General features: G+C 47.6%; 1 gene segment (V, D, J or C); it reads left to right on the forward strand.

Moving 5' to 3' along the window:
• The first annotated feature begins 271 nt into the window (after positions 1–271).
• On the forward strand, positions 272–14472 carry LOC138738927 (immunoglobulin gamma-1 heavy chain-like). The segment is given in 9 exon segments: positions 272–408; positions 523–847; positions 1454–1500; positions 6015–6317; positions 7317–7622; positions 10483–10782; positions 10868–11185; positions 11947–12267; positions 13703–14472. Coding segments are annotated over 9 exon segments (2382 nt in total).
• The last annotated feature ends 4851 nt before the right edge of the window (positions 14473–19323 follow it).

The raw sequence follows: 19323 nt of genomic DNA on the forward strand, positions 1-19323 counted from the left end.
GTCCTCTCTCTCAGGGGGATATCTGCACACTGACCAGTACCTCTCAGTCCCTCTCTCTCTCTCAGGGGAAATGAGTGATTTGAAAAGTGTGAGCAATGTTTAATCCGGATCTTACCAGGTCTGCTGACCTGCCGCCTGTTGCACAGACAAACATCGTTTGGGAACTGAAATCTCTGCTGGGGGCGGGGACAGGAAACAGCGCCTCTGGTTTCAGTGGGTGGGGACCTGTTCGAGCCGCGGCTCCCTCTCGCTGCTCTCTTCCCTATTTAAGCAGCGCTCACTGCAGCTCCCGACAAAGCCGGTCTGAGCTGAAGCCGCCGACCTGTGCAGTGTCCATCATGTCTGGCTCGGTGCGCGGGGCGATGGGACTCGCTCCTTATCTCTTTCTCCTTCTGTGCTGTCTGGCAGGTGGGTGTCCCCGTGTCTTCACCCCGCCCGCCCGCCCGGGGTCGGCTGCGTCTCGGACACTCTCTCCCCGTGGAACCGTTCCCTGAAGTCCGCTCTTTTCTCTTTTCTTGACAGGCGTGCGGTCCGAGGTGGTGCTGACCCAGCCCGCGTCAGTGGTGCAAAAGCCCGGGGCGTCCGTCACGCTGACCTGTAAGACCAAGGGGTTCAGTCTCAGTAGCTACGGCATGCACTGGGTGAAACAGGAGTCCGGGAAAGGGCTGCAATGGGTGTCAGGAGTAGCGGGTAGTGGTAGCAAATATTATGCGCCTGGATTCCAAGGCCGATTCACCGTTTCCAAGGACAGCAACACCGTCTACCTGGAAATAAACAGCCTGAGCGTGAAGGACACGGCCACCTATTACTGTACGAGAGACACAGCGAGAGGAACCGGGGCTGGGCCGCTGCAAAAACCCAGCGCCTGCCCTCAGGGCTCAGGGCCCCGGAGTGAATGGGCAGCAGGACTGACCCCAGGGGATTCCCGGCCTCGCTGCGCCGCCGTCGGCCCTCGCTGGGACTAGGAGGCGAGGGGTCCGCATGACTCCCGGGAAGACCAGGCGATCCGCGGATCGATTCCCAGAGCAGGTCGGCGCCGAGCGCCGCGGATGGGACTGTTGTTGAGCGGCGCTGTGTCACCGTGTGGGACCACGGTGATGCGGAGCTGAACAGAAATTGGCGCCGGCCGATCAGCGGCTGCAGGGCAGCCCGTCTCCACGGATCCCGCACGGCTGCTTCCCACGGCCACCTCCCCGAAACATGGCTGTGGCTGCTGGAGGGGCAGGGACTTTTCCGGCCAATGAAGCGGCCAAAAGGAGGCGACTGAGTTTCGGGCGGGACGGTGCGAGCCGGCGCCCGCACCACAGCAACACGGCAGGAAGAGACGAGCCCGGAGTCCGTGCCGGGAAGCGGCTGCCGGGGGTGCAGACGGGCCTCGGACCGGCCCTTGGCGGAGGTGGCTGGACGTGACGGGCCAGCGGAGTTATTGTACTGGGCGAGTCGGGAGACGGAGCAGTGTGGACTACTGGGGGAAAGGAACCTCGCTGACAGTGGCTTCAGGTAAGACCCAGCCTCTCCATTCATTCCACCCTTCCCCATTGCTAATTGATGACTTTGCGGCCTGAGACCAGTGAGATCAAGGGAGCCGTGACTGGAAGCTCCCCGAGACGGGCGGGTGAAGTGTTTCCCGTCGGCTGCTTTCTCGGTTCCAGCCAGGCTGCGGGAAACGTGTGATCCGGTTAAAGTCTGAATAACCCCCAGGGTCCAGGTGGAGCTCGGTCCGCTCCTGTCATGTCTGCTGTGAGGCCCGTCCCAGGACACACAACCCCCGACTGCAGAGAGAGACGAGCCCGGGATTTGATGATGGGCGCAGAGATTTATTCCCTGATGGGTGGGCTCGGTGGGAAGCAGCGGGAGGAGGCGGAATCGGGAAGGAGAGACCGGGAAATGAACACAGAGGGCTTTTCCAGGTGCCTTCTCCGCTAAGAATGCGCATCCCAGCGCAGCTGTCCTTTCAGCTTTCAACACTGCCACCGAACTGCAATTTAAAGGGACGCTTCTGCTTCTTCAGGCGCCTTCTTGGCAGAGAATGCACCTGGAAAAGGCTACTGAGCTGAGCTGCTTCTCGCTCTCGGAGGAGGGTAACGTCGCTCGCCTCAAGAGCGCCTCCTGCACATTCAGGTGGCCTCAAAACAGCCGCATATTGCCGGAACATGCGGCTTTACGCGCGGGACAATTGGCCACCTGAAAGTGCCTTGAGTGACTTCCTCGGTCCCAGGGCAGGAGATGGGAATCTTCAGTCCATGATCGCTCAGCGTTTCACAGAAACTAGGGTGGATGCAGCAACTGTGTGATCTGGATCGCACTGAGTGCAAGGTGGTGGGTGGTTATGGCTCCGGGGGGAAACACAGAAGGAACACAGAAATCCTGGAGGAACTCAGCCGGTCTCGCAGGGTCCACAGGAGGTAATGATATATTCCCCACGTTCGGTTTCTGAAGAAGCCACGTTCAGGTGTAAGGAACAATTTGGAAATAAAGGCTGGTGACTGGAGAGGGGGAAAGGGGTGGGGGGGGGGGCGACCAAAATTTGTTAATTGGATATGAGGAAAGGTGAGAATTGATATTGGCTGTGGAGGGAGGAGGGGAGAGAAAACAGGCGCAAAGGCGAGAGGGGGAAGGAGAGGGGAGTTGGTTTTACGGAACCCGGAGATAATAGTATAGAAGGAACAGGAGAGGGACCTCCCCACCACCCCTTTAAGGAAGGGGAAAAGTGGTTGGAGAGTGACCATTCAGTTGAGTGGCAAGCGCTGGTCCGGTTGGATGAATTGATTCGATCTGTGCGCAGTCATTCAGTGGAACGACTAATTGTATAAATCCAGAAAACACCCACTCGAGGAAATCCCGTGAAATATCCCAGGGCGCTCAGAGCCGGAGTGAAACGCCGAATTAGGACCCCCATGCACTGTCCTGTCAGATACAAAGTTCCTTTCGAACTTCCTTCTCGATCTCAGAGCATGGGGGAGTGGGAGTGGGGGGTTGGGGATGGAGTTCCCTCCACACTCTCCTGTTGTAGCCTCCAGGACATTGACGGACACAATACATGGAATCTAACTCTCCATGTTGTTGTGTCCAACACTACCGGGGTGGGGGGAATGCGACTGAGCGCAGAGGATTCTATACACTGGGAAAACAATATGATGTGGAAAGTTCGCAGAAATGAATGGTTGGGACAGAGAGAAAATGTTGTATCCAGTGGGGTTGTGATTTTTCAGGAGGACATATTTCCTGTCTCTACTCTTGAATTGCAATATTCAGTGTCCAGAAAACAAAGCGTTTCATTCCGTATTAAGTATGAATTTAAGGCTCAGAGTTTGGAGTTTCTGATGTTCTTCCACTTACTGACATCATATCGAATCCTAAACTAGCTGTTCATTCCTACATTCCCAGGGAATTCTTTTAGAAATCCCACTCTGCCCTCAAACCCCCCTCTCCACCCCAGCACCCTGCTGCCCCAGCCAGTCCCTCTCCCCCTCTCCACCCCAGCACCCTGCTGCCCCAGCCAGTCCCTCTCCCCCTCTCCACCCCAACACCCTGCTGCCCCAGCCAGTCCCTCTCCACCCCTGCTGCCCCAGCCAGCCCCTAACCCCTCTGTAGCTGACTCCCTGCAGCCAGTTTGATTTGTTTTACAAGTTCACTTCCTTACCACCATTGGGAACACTGATCCAAATTAAACTGCACTTAACATCTGCAGGTCCAGCCATGAAAAAGATCCTCAGATGCAAATCCCACTGACTATCACTGTGCCTCTTCTACTGGAGAGACTCGGCAGCTCTAGGACTCTCTGTGGGGAGAAGAGGCACAGGGATTATGTTTCACATTAATGTCCTTTCATTAATCTCCTTCGGTCAGATTTTGACATCCAGCCTCTTCATTTTTATTTTTATTTGGTGGAAGCTATTTTGTGTTCTTCATTGACTTTCACATCCCCAGAACATCACAAACTATTCCTCAACCCATGAGGTGCAGACACATTGTACACAACTTTTCTGCAGCTTGTTCCCACAAACAGAATCAGCAAAAAGTCCAGAAGGTCTGCTTTAGTGAGGACTGACATCAATGAAGAGCAGTGAGGTTCCTCAGATTGGAGCTGATCATCCTTTATTTGAATGGCTGAGGATCCCCTGGATCAGACAGTTCTGTCAGTGAGTGGCAGTTCCAAAGGGAGCCCACAGCATCCAGCCACATGTGCTGCAGTCAATTCTGCACATGCACAGCCCCACTGTACAGGGTTCACTGAGTTGTAGATGCCACTAGGCCATTCACCACACTCCACCACATAGAGCCAGGCCTTGCTGGACTCCCCAGGATTAGACCAAGGATTCCAACACAATGATTCCTGACCAGGCTGTGCCTGGCAAAAGCTCACAGTCCCCATTCATTTGAGGACTCTTGGCCTGAAGATTATGGGCACTGAAGGATTTCTGGGTACGTTTTATGATTTTAATGCCCTGTAGATTGCTGATTTTGAACAAAAATTTTAAAGTGCCTTTTGAGGCAGAATTTATGCCTGTTTTAATGTTTTGGATTCATTTCAAATTTATGTGACAGCTCTGACAGCTCAGGTTTGCCTTGTGTCAGGGTATTCTGAGCCAAGTGACCCAGCATTGCGACCACACGGTGCTGAGGTCTCGGTGCTCCTCATCACTGTTCTCCAACATCCAGAGGCCCAGCCAAGTCCCACGTTTTTGCTGTGTGGCAGGTTGAAGTGAGATCCCAGTAGCAGGTCAAAACTAGCACCATTTAGCCCGTTGAGTGTGGTTATAGTGCAGCTGGCACTGTACCACCTGCCTCCTGTCCTGTGACACTTCACCACAACAGAGGCCAGGTTTGCCCTGCTGTTCTTGACAAGTTCCCTCCCAACAACCAGTCTGAGTTCTGCATGGCACGGAACAAGTTCCCTCCCAACAGCCAGTCTGAGTTCTGCATGACACGGATTGCTTCAAGCAGACTGATAAGAATTATTAAAAAGGCAATTTCCCAGCTCTGTCCTTACTTCTGAATCAGTGATAGAAACAGTGTGCTTTTTGGGTTCTGACCGTGATCCTTGAAAATGGTTCATAAAGGTGTGGCTGGAATTATTTACCATTCCCTTCAATCATGCCCATTGCTATTTGCTTGATTAACTCTTCTATTTGAATGGGCTCAGGGAACACTGGTTGCCCTTTACTTCTTATCACTGCTGAGTTTCTCCTGGCTTTTGTGTCCAGCAGTTCAACATTTCATCTTCTACTGAAAGAAGCTGTTGTGAAGTAAATATTTTGTCATCTTATTTTCCACCTGATTTGAAATCTTGACCGTCCCATTACTTGTTCTCCAAAGTTTGTTCACTGTCCTTCCAACCACAGAATATACTTTATCCCCATGTGGGACTGCTGACCATCTCACAGTTCTACAGCAGAGCCCTCATCCACTGCAACTCAAACTGTTTGATGTCTCCTTTCTCATCAGTCTCCTGCTCTGAGCATTCTCGCAAGTCCTTGTCAATTCACAGGGTCAAAATGAGTGATTTTTAACCTGGTCCACATTGGACGTGTGGCCATTGGTGGAGTCTCACAGAGTTAAAGACCAGGAGAACACCCCGAGCATTTCCCCTAGGTAGGATAATCCGTAACCAGAGGATACAGGTTTAAGGTGAGAAGGGTACGTGGATAACTCTGGAGCCATAGAGATGAAGTCAGACAGCACAGTAAAAGCCCCTTCCCACAAGCCTGTGCCAGTCAATTACAACCAATCGACCTACACCCCCAGTACATTTTGAAGGGTGGGAAACCCACACTGACACAGGGAGAACATACAAACTCCTTACAGACAGTGTCAGATTTGAACCCCACTCGCTGTTGCTGGAACAGGATTGTGCTGCCACAACATTACTGAGAGATAAAGTGGTGAGCCCTTTGTATAACACAGTAAATGAATTTGGAAAGGGTTGGCTTGATGGATAATAACATGTCCTGATTCATCTGTTGGTCATGCTTTTATTGCCAGAACTTTCTGTGAATTTATTTACTTTTCAGAGGTTGAGTCGTTGCCATCGGTCTTCATCGCCCCTCCCTGCCACAGAGAAGCTGACCAAGAGATCAGCCTCCTGTGTCTGGTCAAGGATTATCAGCCTGAGAGCATCATCCAGACATGGTCCACGAGCAGTGGGGACATCACCACTGGATTCAAGAAATATCCAGCAGTGTTGGGGCAGAATGCAAAGTACACAATGAGCAGCTTACTCCGAGTCCCTGCGGTGGAATGGAAAAGCAACAATGTCTACTCCTGTAAGGCAGGGTACAAACCAGACAAGTTTGTGAAAGAGGATTACATGAAACGTTAGTATGAGATTTGATTTCTGTTTCGAACTACATTGTGTTGAGGGTTAAAACTTGAGCAGGAACCTTGGTCCAAAATGTACAAAGGTGTCCATTCCTCCTTTTCCTCATTTGTTCAATTCCTACAAGCCAGTGGTGTCTGCAGCTCACAAAAAAGGCCGTGATATATTGTGTGGAAGCAGATGATGAATGAAGCGTTCTCCTCCAGTCCATGAACCTGAGTTTTAGAGGAAGTTACAAGCAGCAATTTGTGCTGAACTGCCTCCTTTATATCCACTCATTGATCTCATTTCAGAAGACTCTCCACCATCCCCACTGCCCGGCCCAAGCATCTCCTTCCAGATTAGCTCCTTGACACAGAACCAGGCATCGATATTAGCCACCGTTCCTGCACAAGCAACACGAGTTCAACTTTGACCCACTCCGTCCGCACTTTCCCTCAGTCCTGTCCTGTGTCTGAGTAAAACTCGCACTCCTTATGAAGATGACTGAAGAATCGACATCCCCCACTTGACTTTATCCATCACCTCCCAGATGTGAACAAATCATTGCATTTAAAAGCAAATCATTTCCTCTTGTCTGCCTGTTCTTCTTTCTCATTAAGCTCAAAACTGTGGTTCCCAAACATCCTGTTCCACCCCATCTGCTCATACCCACAGGATCTGCAATCAGCCTTTCCTCTGCATGGTATATTCCACAGAATAATCAGATCACTGATGGTCTGCCCATAGAGGCCACTTACTGTTTCATCCCCCTCAACACTGCAGTGTGGGACACACTGCTGGGGAGGCCTGTATCATCCATCTAGATCTCCCAATCAGAGCTCTACCCAATATTTCACGATAGGATCCAGCCTCTCAACAGATCATCTGTTAATGAACAGAATTGTAGAATGGGCTGACGTTGGGCGACTTGCAGTGGAGGTAGGGATGGAGTCCACCTACACGGTGGCCAGTTGTATCATCAGTAATATTGCATTAATATTGCATTGTTTTACAGCTCAATCTCCAAAGCTCACACCTCTGGCTCCAACCCCAAAGATTCTTTCCAATCAAACAAATACTATCCTGGGCTGTATGATATCACAATTTACTCCTGATCGGATTCGGGTGACCTGGAAAAAAGCCGGATCAGAGCAATTGAGCAGTCTTCTCCCTTCCAAGAGGAGACCCGATGGTGCATTTGAAACAGTCACCTACCTGACCGTGTCTGTGGACGAATGGACCAGCAAACAGGAATATACTTGTGAAGTGATCCACACACCTTCCAACTTCCATCAGAAGATCACCATGACATATCAAGGGGGTGAGTGGTGTCTGAAGGAGAATTAATTTACTTGCTGTTTTCAACAAGCTGACCTTCACCCAATTCATGTCCCTGATGTAAGTCCTGTTGAGTGATGCATAATGTCTACATTTCTACCCTTCTACATTTCAAACTAACCCTTTCCATCAGTAATTTTAACCCAATCTATTGTACAGGACGGGAAAGTTTGCGTCTCCTCTGGCATTTACTCCCACACAATTCTAGTCACAACTGTGGAAGGCAAATGGGACATCAAGCAAGATGCATCCCATCTGAAGAAAATCTCCATCTTCACTTTTAGTCTGTTTCTGGGAAAAATACCTCCAGTTGAGTGTCAGACTGTGGAGAGTCATTCAATCTCCATGGTAACCTAAGAATCTTCCCAGCACGTCATCCACTCACAAAATTGGATCCTTGTTCAGTTTTCCCCCCCACCCCCCACCCCAAAAGAAAACTGGAATTATGACTTGTGCCCTTGATTTCTCTGATCCCAGACAAGGTACAACAGGTTTGCATTATCCTGATCTGATAGGATGCTGAATTCAGAGGATAGAGATCGGGACTGTGTGGAGCTGCTTCGTTTGCCAGTGCAGGAAGTACAGGTGAAATTATCTGATGATTAAACCTATGCATCTTCCATTTCCAGATGTAACACCTCCCAGCTGTTCGTGTAAGCCGACATTCTTCTACCAGTCTAATGTCAATGCAACATTCTCTGATGGTACCACCCGAGCATATCATTGTACACAAGGAAAGTGTCAAATAAAGTGATTGGCTGCATGTGGAATTCGTCGTTGAATTTTATTACAATCCATTTGCTGGATTCAAATCTATCCCATCAAATCCATTGAAATCAAGGTGCAGTAGAGAAAAAACACCAGTTCAAGCTGCCCCATCTCCCCTCCACACCTCACGTGTACACTCATTTATTTGTGGACATTGTTGGTTCAGTGAGGTTCAGATCCCAGTCCCACTTCCCTCGACCACAGGTCTAATGCCAGTCAGTGAGAACCAGAAACTACATCTCCGCCAGTGGCTTGGGGCAGGAGGTGGTGAAGATGCACAGGGGTGAAATGTCACATTGGCTCAGTTACAGCATGTGACAACCTGAAAAAAAGCAGGGCCTGTGACAAATCAGTAAGACAGGCCACAGGACCCCACCAGTGACCTGTCCTATCTCACTCATGTGTTTGGTGTGTAAGGGATGGACAGCAAACATTTGGAAGCATTCTGTTCACTCACCTCCTGGGCATTGAACTTAGTCCAAGAGAGAAACTCAGTGATCAGTGCGAATGCCACTGGTGGGAGTGTAATCACCCAAGGATTGAGAGGATGCTATTAGTATTTTGCACAAAGGAGAGCTATCCTGACACTGTGAGGATATCTGAGGGGCAGTTGCCTCACACCAGAGATGGCTGAGCATTGGATTGTGTAATTGATATGGGCCGGCACTGAACAATAACACCACAGTGCTGATTAAATCAATATTCCAAAAGCAATAACCCCCAACAGTGCACATCTCACTTTATAAATTTCTGACCTGGACTAACACCATGCATCTGCCATAATTTTTTAATTGCTCAAGTTGTGCTAAAAGAAGGAAGGATTGAGTAAACGACCACATTGTATGTCATCAAATTAAATGTGTCCTGTCAGCCAGGCACAGAGTTCATTGCATCTGCTCTAAATTGATCTGAATCTCAAGAAGGTTTCAATCCTGACACTAACATAATCACCCTCTGTGAATAGTGTTTGACAGCAAACACAGCCCATGTAGGCCAGTGAGTGATTGTGTAACTGACGTGACGATGGTGCTTGAGGAGACAAATGGCCCTGCAGAATACAGGGAATGAGTGAATCATCTCTTCGTAGCTCAGTGATTCGGAAATGAAATGCAAAAGTACATCTACTGCAAAATAATAATCCCAAACTGCTGCACGAGGGAGACTTCTGCTATTCTCCAAATTTAGACTGTGCTCTGTTGTTGCTGGAGAGCAGGTTGTCCTCTACTTTCATTCAAATTGTTCTTTTCAAATATTAAAACACCTCAGCAACTTCACGAGAGCACAGTCACACAAAACCTATTCAAACCCAGAGGACAGGTGTCCCCAAAGCTCTGTCATAGAGGGGTCCTATTCATTCACAATTTTGTGCCTCTCATTCAAGATCACTCTTGAACTGAGGGTCCTACTGGACCATTTCTGATGGTGATCGGGGCTTGGCCATGTAACTGCAGGTCTGGAGTCACATGTGGCCAGACCAGTGATGGATGGCAGATTTCCTCTGCTGACGAACAACAGAGAACCGGATGGGATTTATGACAGCACAAATACTTTACAATCCCAACCACCAAAGAGAGCATTTTATTCCAGAATGCATTCATTAAATGAATTCAAACTGAGAGAATCCCAGCCTCAATTTAGACAGACAAAAGGATTCTCATTGATTCCCAAAGCTCAGTGGAGATAACTGATTCCACGGGGGTTCCATGTAAAGAATATATTGAATTGTCTCTGTTGAGAGGTATGCCCGCTCCTCTCCTGGCTTCACACAAACCTGTGACTGGCTTTGCCGCTTCGAAATGTTGCTTAGCCTCTTACCACCCATGTAGTCCCTGCTCTGAACCTGGTGGTCACAGTCTGGGGAAGGCTATAAAACCCATTTGGCAGATCCTTTATACTGAGTTTATTTTCCCAGCCAACACTTGCAGTTTATGCAGCACATCATTCAACCCTTGCGTGTTTCTACTATTCTCATTCCAATACACTTCGCCACGATATACTTGGATCTGCTCTGACTTTCCATCACCAACAGAAAATCTTCTGCTACAATTCTGACATCTCCCATTTCTGATCCACAGAATTGTTTGTCTCGATTCAAAATCCCTCCATTAAAGAGATCTGGATCAACAAAACAGCTACACTGGTGTGCACAGTCATCTCTGCTGATCCGAGCAAGGTCTTCATCGCCTGGGAGGTGAACGGGGAGGATAGAAGCGATAAAGCTGTGACCTATCAGCCCACAAAGGAAGGGTTCCAAAACACAAAAATCAGCCGACTCCAGACCAGCGTGGAGGAGTGGTCCAGTGGGATAGAGTACACGTGCTCTGCCCAAGATCCTTTATCCTCAGCAGTGTCAGCCCGGACAAAAAGCACCAAAGGTAGGCAAGAGATCACTGATTAAACCACAAACATCAGTGTCATTACGAGAAGGAGTTCAACATTTTCTTTGCTCTTGTGTTCCAGTTGAGACAAAGCCGCCTGAGGTCAGACTGCTACCTCCACCATACGAAGGGTCCAAGCGGAGGAAGACGGCTACCCTCGAATGTGTGGTCTCAGAGTTCTACCCAGACCACATTGATGTCACCTGGAAGAAAGGTCGCTCCCTGATCTCCTCCAACACCAGCTCGACACGCACTGCTCTGGAGCAGGCTGGGACTTTCAGTGCCAGTCACTTCCTGACTGTGAGTTCACAGGAGTGGAAGGCAGGCTCAGTCTTTAGCTGCACAGTGTCTCATCCCTCCTCCAACACCAGCATCACAAAGGAAGCGAGGAATACCCAAGGTAGGGTCCTGTCCCACTCCATTGTGGACATTGTTTGCTTTATGTTGTACATTATGCCAGACAAGCTCAACATGGAAACATGGTGCAGGCCTGTTGTGGTTTTGTGCCTCAACAGATCATCCAGAATCTTGGCCAGAGAAATAAGTGTCTCCCTGAAATTCCTTTCATGACTTCTTCCAAATGGTCTTTCTTTCTGTCTTTGAATGTAATCTGAGCCTCTGATCATCGCCTCAGCGGTGACGGAATGTTCAACCGGGCAGCACTCTCTCTGCTCCAGCCTGGGCAATGTGTAAAAGCCTCTGCAGGATGGCTTGAACACAAAACCTTCTGACAAAGCAGATTTCAGTGCACTTCTTGGAGGCAAAATGCATTCTAACAGTTGTGACAAAGATCAAGTATTTCTGATGATTGAATTTTAAAAGTATAAAGGAAAAGTGCTGGAATATTTCTCACCTAAAGTATTAGCTCGGCTTCCCTGGAGCCCGAAATGTTTGAATTTTCTGTGGATGGCAGCAGCTTCAGTGCCCACGAAAATGTCAAACTGACACCAGAGATAAACTTGTTCATTTCCATTCCTGAGGAGGGTTTATCCTGTCTGCTCAAGTGGGAAACCTCATTCCTCCACCAACGTAGATAATTCTCGACTGATCTGATGGGACCAACAAATCACTTGCTGGAGATGAGCAGGAAATGTTGGTCTCATCAGTGACGCCCCCATCCATTAGGGAAAGGTGAAATAATAATTGTGATGTTTCTCCCAGAAGACTGTCCAGATACCCACCTCTCGGTCACTTTAAGGAAACCTTCTTTCCATGAGATCTGGACGAACAGGACGGCGACCATTCTGTGTGAGGTGGTCCGTGGTAATTTAGACGGATTCAGGGTAACCTGGCAGGTGCACGGAAGTAAGAGAGAAGACGGGGTGAGAACTCAAGGACCAATCAGAGACGGAGATGAAGACACAATCATCAGCAGGCTGGTGGTCCCCGCAACAGAGTGGGAGATTGGGACGGAGTACTTGTGCATTGTGGAGGACAAGAGTTTGCCAACACCAGAGAAGAGGTCCATTAAGAAGGCCACAGGTACGTGAAGAGAGAGTTCAGTGTGAGTCTGATCGTAGCAAGTAGAGGAATGATAATGGTAATAAGGTTTTGTCATCGCCAATGTACATTGTACAGAGGCAAGGCAGATGTCACCATCCAGCAGTGGTGGACTCGGGGGGGGGGGGGGGGGGGGGGAATGAGAGCGGGGTAGGCCATTCAGCCCTTCATTCCTGCTTAGACATTCAATATGATCACAGCAGATCATTCATACTGCGCCCCCTATTCCTGCCTTCTCTCCATGACCCTTGATCCCTTTACCCTTGGAACTATATCTAGCTCATCCTTAAATATATTTAATCATGGGCTTCAACTGCTCTCTGTGGCAGAGAATTCCCCAGGTTTGCTGTTCTCCTGGTGAAGACATTTTCACTCTTACACCATCTTCAGCATGCCACACTGTTCCTGGATTCTGCCATCTTCAGGAACATTCTTCTAGCTTCAAGTCTGTCCAGTCTTGTTCGGAATGTTGCTGCTTCCATGAGACTCTCCACATTCGTCTTTGCCCTGTTAAAGGTCTTATGTTGGTCAGAGAATATTAGCCTCCAGGGAAGGGTTCTCCAACATGGTTAATATCAACCCCTGGGGCATGAAGGGACTATCCAAGGAGTTGATAAATGCCTGGGGATCAAAAGGGGGTTGATAAACACTGGGGGGAGGGGTCAATTGAACTTTGGGGTCAAAAGCAGGGGCATGTCTACATAAAATATCACGAGAGTGGTACCCATGCTGTAATTGGCTTTGGCAACTTAATAGGTAGTGAGTGAAGGGGGGATGGGGAAGGGTGGACAGAGTGGAGAAGAAAGAGGTCTACATCAGTGCTGCCACTACCCCTCCCCCGGTCAGAACTGCCTGGATCAAGGATTCCATGTAGAGGATGATGGTCTAAAAGGTTTGGGGTCCCTGCTCAGTAAAATCCCAAATCACCATAGAGGCCTCACCCAAGACCACACTAGTTCCTGTGGGGTTGGTTCCTGTGATGGTGTTGAGGGAGAAGGATCTGCAGCTTTCAAACCGTGAGGGACACACTGAGTCAAGGCAGTGAGTGGAAGGGCAGGGAGGCTGAGGCACAGAATGAAGTTTAGAAGATCATTTAATCAAAGGGGGAGATGAACAAACAGCACAGGATGGGGCAAGTCCAGGGTCCAACCCAACTTCTGGGTGTCTGTGTGATCAATGGCTCCCAGTGAATAAAGTGAACAGATAAACCTCTCTGGAAGCTCCAAAATGTATCTGATTCAAGATTTCCTCCCTGCACATCCCCACAACGAGCAGAAATGGAAAAGGCTTTAGTGTCAGGTAAAGTGAAATCCCTCGAGGTGTAGAAGTTGCCCATGTTGGTTTGAAACCGTACTGCGTGGGTTAAGCACAGAACTATTGAAAGATGCAGTCTAACTGAGGTTCTCTTTGTTTCTAGGTGGAGTTGTGACTTCTCCTCACATCTATCTCCTCCCCCCTTCATCAGATGAGTTCGAGGCAGATCAGTCTGCGACCCTGATGTGCCTGGTCAACAAGTTCTCTCCTGCAGACATCTATGTGGCCTGGATGGCCAACGACACTCTTCTGAAGACTGGATACGTGAACCATCCAGTGACCGAGGACACCAGGAGGGACTGGAACACCATGACTAGTCAGTTGAAGATTTCTCTAGAGGAGTGGAATCGCGGCACCACTTTCTCCTGCGTGGTGGGACATGAGTCGCTCACAACGAATCTGTTCAGAAGCATCAATAAATCTCACGGCAAACCCAGCCTGGTCAATCTCTCACTTGTTCTCACAGATAGTTTTACATCTTGTGGGTCTTATTAGTTTTATGATCATTAACTGTCCGAGAAGATCATTTAATTTTCTGTCATGATTAAAATCTGGACCTTAACAAATGAGAATAAAATGGGACTCAAGAATTACATTAGCCACAAACAGAATTCATCACAAATTTCACACAAGATAAAAGAACAGGAGGCCATTTGGCCCATTGAGTCTACAATTCCACCCTGAACTAAACTGTTCTCACATCTAGTTCCAAGTTTCGGCCTTTTCCCCATATCCCTTGATACCCTGACTAATTAGATACCGATCAATAAACTCCCCCAATGATCACACCTCCTTTCTGAGGTCTCAAGATGTGTCATATCAATGGATGTGTTCATGTACCAATCAAAGTTCAATAAATGTAATGTGAAAATATTATCATTGTGAGTGTCCTTTACTGGTATGCTGTGTGAGGCAGTAAATGTGGGATGTGCGTGTGGAAGATGATAAACACTTCGGGAGGAGAAATTGGTGTCTTTGGATCGATGATGTAAAACACCTTCCAACAGTGGATGTCCTTGCACCTTGCCTGGACCTGTCATAGACGAATGATCAAGGATGGATTGTGATCAATAGTCAACAACTCTCTTATCATTGTGTCAAGTATCTGTCAGGGTGACAGAAGGAAAACTGGACTTTCCCAGTCCAATTGTCAAAAAGTGCTCATGTAACCTATCAAATATGGCCGGATCTTCTGTGTTTAACTGTTAGTTGTGTGATAAATATTGGCTCTGGGCTGTGGCAAGATCTTTCCTTTTCTTTTTTCAGTAGCATCATTTGATTATTGAGATCTATCTGAGAATCATCTATTCAAAGCCTCATTCTATCAGCACCACTTCCAGTGGTTGATCTTTCCCTCTGGACTGTTGGCTTTCATTCCAGGCTTAATGCTCCAGAGAAGAGTTGGAATCCATCATTTTCTAACCAAGACGTTCCATAGCTAACCACTGAGCCACACGTGATATCTGTGTCCAACAAGGGGCAATCATTGTTTGAGGAGTCCTTGGCTGCTGCTTACCACGTGTGAACATGTGAAGTTGAATAGAGGGTGACCTCAATGTTGGGAACAGTTCCATTCCAAGGGCACAGTTAAGCTAACTATAAGGAAGAAAATCAGCCCTAGATGTGGTAGACGCTAAATCGTGAGATATATGTAAGGTGGAAATGTTAAATATTTAAAGATCAAGGATTGATGGCTTTGGGAAGTTGAGGCCAAAGTAGACCAACCATGATCAGATTGGCTGTCTGGGCAGACATGAAGTGCTTGGTGGTCTACTCTTGCTCCTGTTTCCTATTGTTCTTGTGAGATCAATGGAGATGCAGACAGAGAGAATTGCAAACAGAAACAAAAGTCGAAGTGGAAAGGAAATCAACTGAAGAGAGAAATAGCGTGCGAAGGAATCAAAGAGGGAAAATAGAACGTGAGGGTAAAACAGGGAGACACACAAACAAAGAAAGGGAGAGAGTGAGGACTTCCAACGATTCATTGGCTTCTGTCCCACTCCATGAGACCTCACTCCTCACTGTTCTCCAGCACTAATCTTGCATAGATGACATCATACCTTATGAACGCGGACAGGCCATCTCGGCCCCTCTAGTCCGCACTGATTTAAGTGACCTCTAGTCCCATCTACCTGCTCCTTGTCAATAACCCTCCAATCCCCTCACATCCATGCACTGATCCAACCTTCTCTCAAATGACAAAATTTACCCTGCTGCAACCACCTCTTCCGGAAGGTCATTGCACTCAGCCATCACTCTCTGAGTGAAGAAGTTCCCTCTCATGTTTCTTTTAAACTTTTTCCCCCTCACCCTTAACTTACGACCCCTCATTCCAATCTCACCTACCCTCAAGTGGAAGGGCCTATTCACATCTACTCTATCTATCCCCCTCATAATTTTAAATATCCTATCAAATCCCCCATCAACCTTCTACGTTCCAATGAATAAAGACCCAGTCTTCTCAATATTTCTTTGTATTCTAGATACTGCAATCTAGGCAACATTTTAGTAAATCTTCTCTGCGCCATCTCTACCTTATTGATATCCTTCCTATAATTTGGGGACTAGAACCGCACACAGTATTCCAAATTTGACCTCACCAATGCCTTGAACAGTCTCAACATCACCTCCCAGCTGCTATATTCTATGCTTTATCAAAGAGGCAATTAAATATTTGAGACAGGACTTTATTGATAGGAGCTCTCTGAGGCATTTGTGAATGTTTCTCATAAGAGACAGTTTGTCACAGTTGCAGCTCATAGAATTGAACACAAATTATTGACCTGATTATGAGACTGGCAGAATGACAGGAAACTGAAGATACAATGGGTGGGAACTGAACTCAGCAGGATATGATGATGTGCGGCATCCTGTAATGACCTCAGTGGCTGCCATAACCATTCGTGGAAAATATTCATGACATAGATGAAAGTATATAAAGGCATTTGGGTTTCCAACAACAGAAGACGAGAGCATTGTAAGCCACGTGGCAGCAAAGTTTAAAGTGGAGAGAGGACAATGGATGAAGTGATGGGGACAATGACAGGAAAGTGCAATAATTGGGCAAAGTTGAGGGGTTGGGAAACTTTCTCCATTCCTATTTTCTTGTATTCACATAACCTGCAGGTGATCTTTTCCCTCGAAGTGCCTACAGACCTAAGATGAATACTGTGGGATATGTGGAGCTTCCATTGTCCAGATGCAGGGAAGGATGGTGAAATTGCCCTGCATCTTAATATTCAAGTCTTCTTCCAGATAGAACCCTTCATGTTTTTATGTGTATGATGTAAGGCAACTTCCCTCTATTGGATCAATCTTAATTGACGTTCCGGGATGGTGCTGTACATCCCTGTAAATATTCGAAAGGGAAGAGCGAAATGAACTGATTGGTATTGAACATACATGATTGATCGATTCAGGTGCCTTACCATTCGGCATGGGTGATCACGTCTCTCCATCGATCACGGTTTCTGACCATCATATTGAACATATATAAGGGTGCCATTTTATTGCAAACTCTTTAAATTTAAACATACAGTGCGGTAACTTCTGGCCCAAGAGTCCCTGCGTCCCAAATACACCAATTAACCAACAACCCCATGTACATTTTTGAAGGGTGGGAGGACACCAGAGCACCCAGAGGAAATCCCTGCAGACACAGGGAGAACGTATAAACTCATGACATACAGTGCCCGATTTGAACCCGGGTCACTGGTGCTGTAACAGCGTTGCACTAACCGCTATGCTGACCGTGCCACAGAGCAGATATAAATTCAGCCCGCAGCATCCACTAGCACCCTAACGTAACAGGGGGTGGAGCAATCCTCCATTCACACTCTCCCTATCCCTTGCCCATTTATTTGTGAACACTGCTGGTTCACTGTCACTCAGATCACTGACCTACTGCAGGACCAGATCGCTTTTCTGGTCTGACTCCTGTTGAGGACAGGAAGCCCTCAACCTCATCTAGAGCCTGTTGGGGGAGGACATAATGCAGGTGGACAAACCTGAACCTGAGGCAGATTGGTGAGACTGAACACGGATCCAACTGGTGCCCTTTCTCGTCCTGTGCTTTTAGTTGAAACATTTTGCAGTAAAAATATCAACCGTGATATTTTCATTCCAACCGCTGAATTCAGTCAAATGCAGAAATGTATATAATTGCTGAATTTGAAAAGTGTTTGTTTAAATTCTGCCAAAAGATTAATATAATTAGCCATTGGGATAGTATCAGCATTCTCCAACAATAAGGGAGATTGGCCCAACCCTGCCAGGCTTTCTGACGATGACTTCTCACCTGGGGCCACTGGACAATGAGACTGTGTCACGAATGCAGGATGGGGCTGAACACCTTGCAATTCTTAATGTCAGGTGCCAAATTCACAAATCAGTGGCCAAACTCTGACCAATCTGAAATTAGAGTCACTAACAGTCCTCTATTTCTACAATGAACTTTGAAAGAAATTAGCTTCGAACTTGCTCAGGGTGAAATAGAAGGAAACAAAGAACAGTGCTTCTTTAGTGCTGTAGAAAAGGTTCTGAGAAGCAGCTCCTCTGTACTGAACATAAGGTCACGCAGCCAAACATCCTTTCCCCACCAGTCTTGAAGAGCGATTTTAATCAATGTAGACCAGAGTGTGTGTGTGTGGACGGTGTACAGAAAGCCATGAGCTGAGGGATATCGGAAGTGATGATGGAGCTTTGGTGGGCAATTGCCAATTTCACAATGCAGAACATGTTCAATAACTATCAGTCCTTCTCTCCTCATCCAATGAGTCAAGAATGAAATTGAGGGAATATTTCTCTCTGCAGAAATAATAACCAGTCAGAGACCTTTGCCACGATTCTGCATTGCCCATGCAACTAATCCCTTTTCCATGCCTGATGGTCATCAATGAGCTCCTTCAAATAGCCCATGAAATATCAGATGCCTGCAAGTAGGGAACGGTAGTCGACATAGACTGACTACACCTGGGCAGGATAGGGAGCCACATTTGCTCCTTTTGTTGGGGAGGGTTTCAGATTTAAGCTCACGTGGAAGGGGGTGGGAATCCAGGCACAGAGACAGAGGGAAGCAATGCAGAGACCAAAGCAAAAGTAAGAAAAAAGTAAGAGAGGAGTGCAGAAAAGTCAAATGTAAGTGAGACAAAGATTATGGAGCCTGAATGGACAATGAGTATAAGGGTACTTTACCTGAATGCCCGTCGTATTAAGAAGAATCAGTGAATTTGTGGCACAAATCAGTACAAAATCATGATTTAGTCTCCAGTCTGCGTCTTTTTGTGGTGTGGTCATGAATCATCATCTAGTGGCTGATTTAAATTTCAAATTTTAATTTAGACATACAGCGCGGTAACAGACCCTTTTGACCCACGAGCTGTGCTGCCCAACTACTCCCAATAGGCCTACAACCCTCTGTACAATTTTTTAACTGTGGGAGGAAAACGGAGCCTGTGGTGAAAAATCCAGGTGGACGCAGAGAGAACATGTAAATTCCTTATAGACTGCACGGGCACTGCCAAGTTCAGGGAGCAAGTCCGCAAGGAACAGTTCACAAAATGTTGCCGTTCGCACGCGCCATGGAGAATTGTAATGTTCAGAGGGTTACTGGTGAAACATACAGAGATGGTAAGAGGCAGGGCCGCAGGAGATCTGAATGTCGGCACTAGAGTGTTCACACCGGAAGTGTCCCAGGTTCAGTCTGAACAGAGAGTAGAGGCCTCA

Source organism: Narcine bancroftii, chromosome 1 (genome assembly GCF_036971445.1).
Source record: "Narcine bancroftii isolate sNarBan1 chromosome 1, sNarBan1.hap1, whole genome shotgun sequence".
Classification (NCBI taxonomy): domain Eukaryota; kingdom Metazoa; phylum Chordata; class Chondrichthyes; order Torpediniformes; family Narcinidae; genus Narcine; species Narcine bancroftii.